The following is a 2797-nucleotide window of genomic DNA, read 5'->3' on the forward strand; positions in this document are numbered from 1 at the left end:
AGAAAACTTGTCTCTCTTTATAACCCGAAAGCATAGAAAAGTCCTAAAGAGATCAAATGCAGGCAGCAAGTAGCAGCATCTTGCTGCTGCAGCTGCAGCAGCAGCAACAGTTGCTGCAGCAGGAGCTGCTGCTGCTGCAGCAGCAGCAGCAGCAGCACTAAATATAGAGATAGACAGCCTTGTCTAACCCCACAGCAGCCAGCAGCCGCAGATTGCTGCTTGCTGCTAGGCCTTTGATCTGCTGCAGCGGCCCCCGCAGCACAGCAGCAGCAGCAGCAGGAGGTCCCCCTGCTGCTGCACTTGCTGCTGCTGCTGCTGCTGCTGCTTCTGCTGCTGGCAGCGCATACACCATCACTTCAGCCCCACCAATCTGAACAGCAGCACAAACCACATAAACCATAAATAGCTAGCTAGCTAGCTAGCTAGATAGCTAGCTAGATAGCTAGCTAGCTAGCTAGATGGATAGATAGCTAGCTAGCTAGCTAGATGGATAGATAGCTAGCTAGCTAGCTATCTAGATAGATAGGTAGCTAGCTAGCTAGCTAGATCGGTAGACAGCTAGCTAGCCAGCTAGATAGGTAGATAGATAGCTAGCTATCTACACACGGCTAGCTCGCTACAGCTAGCTGGCTGGCTAGCTAGCTGGATAGCTGTAAAACACCCGCAGCAAACTGCAGCAACCGAGCGCGTCCACCACCACCCACCAACAGCAGCACCAGCAACGCCAGCAGCAGCAGCAGCAGCAACAGCAGCAGCAGCAGGAGCAGCAGCAACGCCAGCAGCAGCAGCAGCAGCAGCAGCAACATACTCTTTGTGTGGAGACATAGAGGTAACGACCTTCGGGGCTGAGCGCCATAGAAGGCGTTGAGTAGCAGTCGACGCCAGGCACCTGCAGCCGCAGCAGCTGCAGCAGCAGCAGCAGCAACAGCAGCAGCAGCAACAGCAGCAGTAAGAGCAGCAAAAGGTGCAGGTGTAAACTCCCAACAGCAGCAGCAGCAGCAACAACAACAGCAGCAGGAACTGCCGATATCAGCAGCAGCAACAGGAGCAGCAGCACCTGCCGGCATCAGCAGCAGCAGCAGCAACAGCAGCAGCAGCAGCAGCAGCAGCAGCACCTGTCTCTGTGTGTATACAGAGAAGACAACGACGATGCCGGTGCTGAGACAAGCGAAGAGCCAGCCCCGCTGTCTTTGGCAAATCAAAGACAGCACAGACACCCCACACTTCTGCTGCTGCAGCAACTCCTCTTCCTGCTGCTGCTGCTGCTGCTGCTGCTGCTGCTGCTGCTGCTGCTGCTGCTGCTGCTGCTTGGTGTTTAAGTCCTCTATGTAGAAAACAGCAGCAGAACGCCGCAGCGCTGCAGCATCAAATGAAGCAATCACAGCACACTCATGCAAAGCAACAGCAAACCTGCTGCTGCTGCTGCTGCTCCTGCTGCTGCTGCTGCTGCTGCTGCTGTTGCTGCTGCTGCTGCTGCTGCAGTCGGGGAGGAAGCAAAGACAGCTGCAGACAAAACCCTGCAGCAAATGATGAAAGACAATCTCAAAGCAATCGAAGCGCTCCGCATACACCTGAACAACAGCAGCAGCAACAACACACACACTTCCGGCTGCTGCTGCTGCTGCTGCTGCTGCTGCTGCTGCTGCTGCTGCTGCAGGGTCTGCTGCTGCTACGAATCCGTAGCAGCAGCACTGCCCACAGCACAAGCAGAGGCACCACCCTAAACCCTAAACACTAGCACTAAAACCCTAAACCCTAAACCCTAACCCTAAACTCTAAACCCTAAACCCTAATCCTAAACCCTAAACCCTATCGCCCACCCCCTAATCCCGAACCCCCAAACCCTAAACCCAACCCCGCAAACCCTAAACCCCAAACCCTAAACCCTAAACCCCAAACCCTAAACCCTAAACCCCAAACCCTAAACCCTAAACCCCAAACCCTAAACCCTAAACCCTAAACCCTAAATCCAACCCCCCAAACCCCAAACCCCAAACCCTAAACCCAACCCCCCAAACCCCAAACCCTAAACCCCAAACCCTAAACCCTAAACCCTAAACCCTAAACCCTCACAGCGAAGGAGCCATCTCTGGCGGCTGTAGCAATGTTGGTGCCATCGAAGGAGAACTGGCAGCTAACCACCGCCTTTGTGTGTGCTCTCAGCTGCTGCAGCACTTCACCTGCTGCTGCTGCTGCTGCTGCTGCTGCTGCTGCTGCTGGTGCTGCTGGCGGGGTTGCTGCTGCTGCTGCTGCTGCTGCTGGAGGAGGAGGAGGCTGCATGCGTTCAGGCGGCAGCAGAAGAAAACAGCAGCAAAGGGTTGTGTATAAATATATACACAAATAAAAATTAGGGTTTAGGGTTTAGGGTTTAGGGTTTAGGGTTTGGAGCTTACAAGCTGAAGCAGACAGAGACTTCCATCCAGCAACCCCACAGCCATCACCTGCTTCATGCTGCTGCTGCTGCTGCTGCTGCTGTTGCTGCTGCTGCTGCTGCTGCTGCTGCTGCTGCGGACTGCCATGGCTATCACCGGCGAGGAGAGATTCCCCCATTCGCATACAACCTCACAAGAAGTAACCTTGCTGCTGCTGCTGCTGCTGCTGTTGCTGCTGCTGCTGCTGCTGCTGCTGCTGTTGCTGCTGCTGCTGCTGCTGCTGCTGAGGGGCGGCTCACACCTCAGTCGCAGCAGACGCACAGCCTTGTCGGCGGTTCCTATTGCAAGCAGCACCTCGCTGCTGCTGCTGCTGCTGCTGCTGCTGCTGCTGCTGCTGTTGCTGCTGCTGCTGCTGCTGCTGCTGC

The 2797-nt window shown here is 55.4% G+C and overlaps 2 protein-coding genes across 2 annotated transcripts in view; both read right to left on the reverse strand.

Annotated features, from left to right (window-relative positions):
• Positions 1–157: 157 nt before the first annotated feature.
• Positions 158–2519, reverse strand: EMH_0065250 (uncharacterized protein; the record flags this gene model as incomplete). Its single annotated transcript, XM_013498357.1, has 4 exons — positions 158–370; positions 1116–1571; positions 2074–2274; positions 2394–2519. The coding sequence occupies 4 exons, from the start codon at positions 2517–2519 to the stop codon at positions 158–160; spliced, it is 996 nt and encodes a 331-aa protein (XP_013353811.1).
• A 43-nt stretch (positions 2520–2562) lies between these two features.
• EMH_0065260 (uncharacterized protein) overlaps positions 2563–2797 on the reverse strand; it is a gene marked incomplete at both ends in the record, with an annotated part of 1416 nt that continues 1181 nt past the window's right edge. Inside the window, 2 exons of the mRNA XM_013498358.1 lie at positions 2563–2666; positions 2727–2795. Coding sequence (XP_013353812.1) covers positions 2563–2666; positions 2727–2795 — 173 coding nt within the window. The remainder of the gene's footprint in view (positions 2667–2726; positions 2796–2797) is intronic.

This window comes from Eimeria mitis, genomic scaffold, assembly GCF_000499745.2.
Source record: "Eimeria mitis Houghton genomic scaffold, Emh_scaff3363, whole genome shotgun sequence".
NCBI classification, from domain to species: Eukaryota; Apicomplexa; class Conoidasida; order Eucoccidiorida; family Eimeriidae; genus Eimeria; species Eimeria mitis.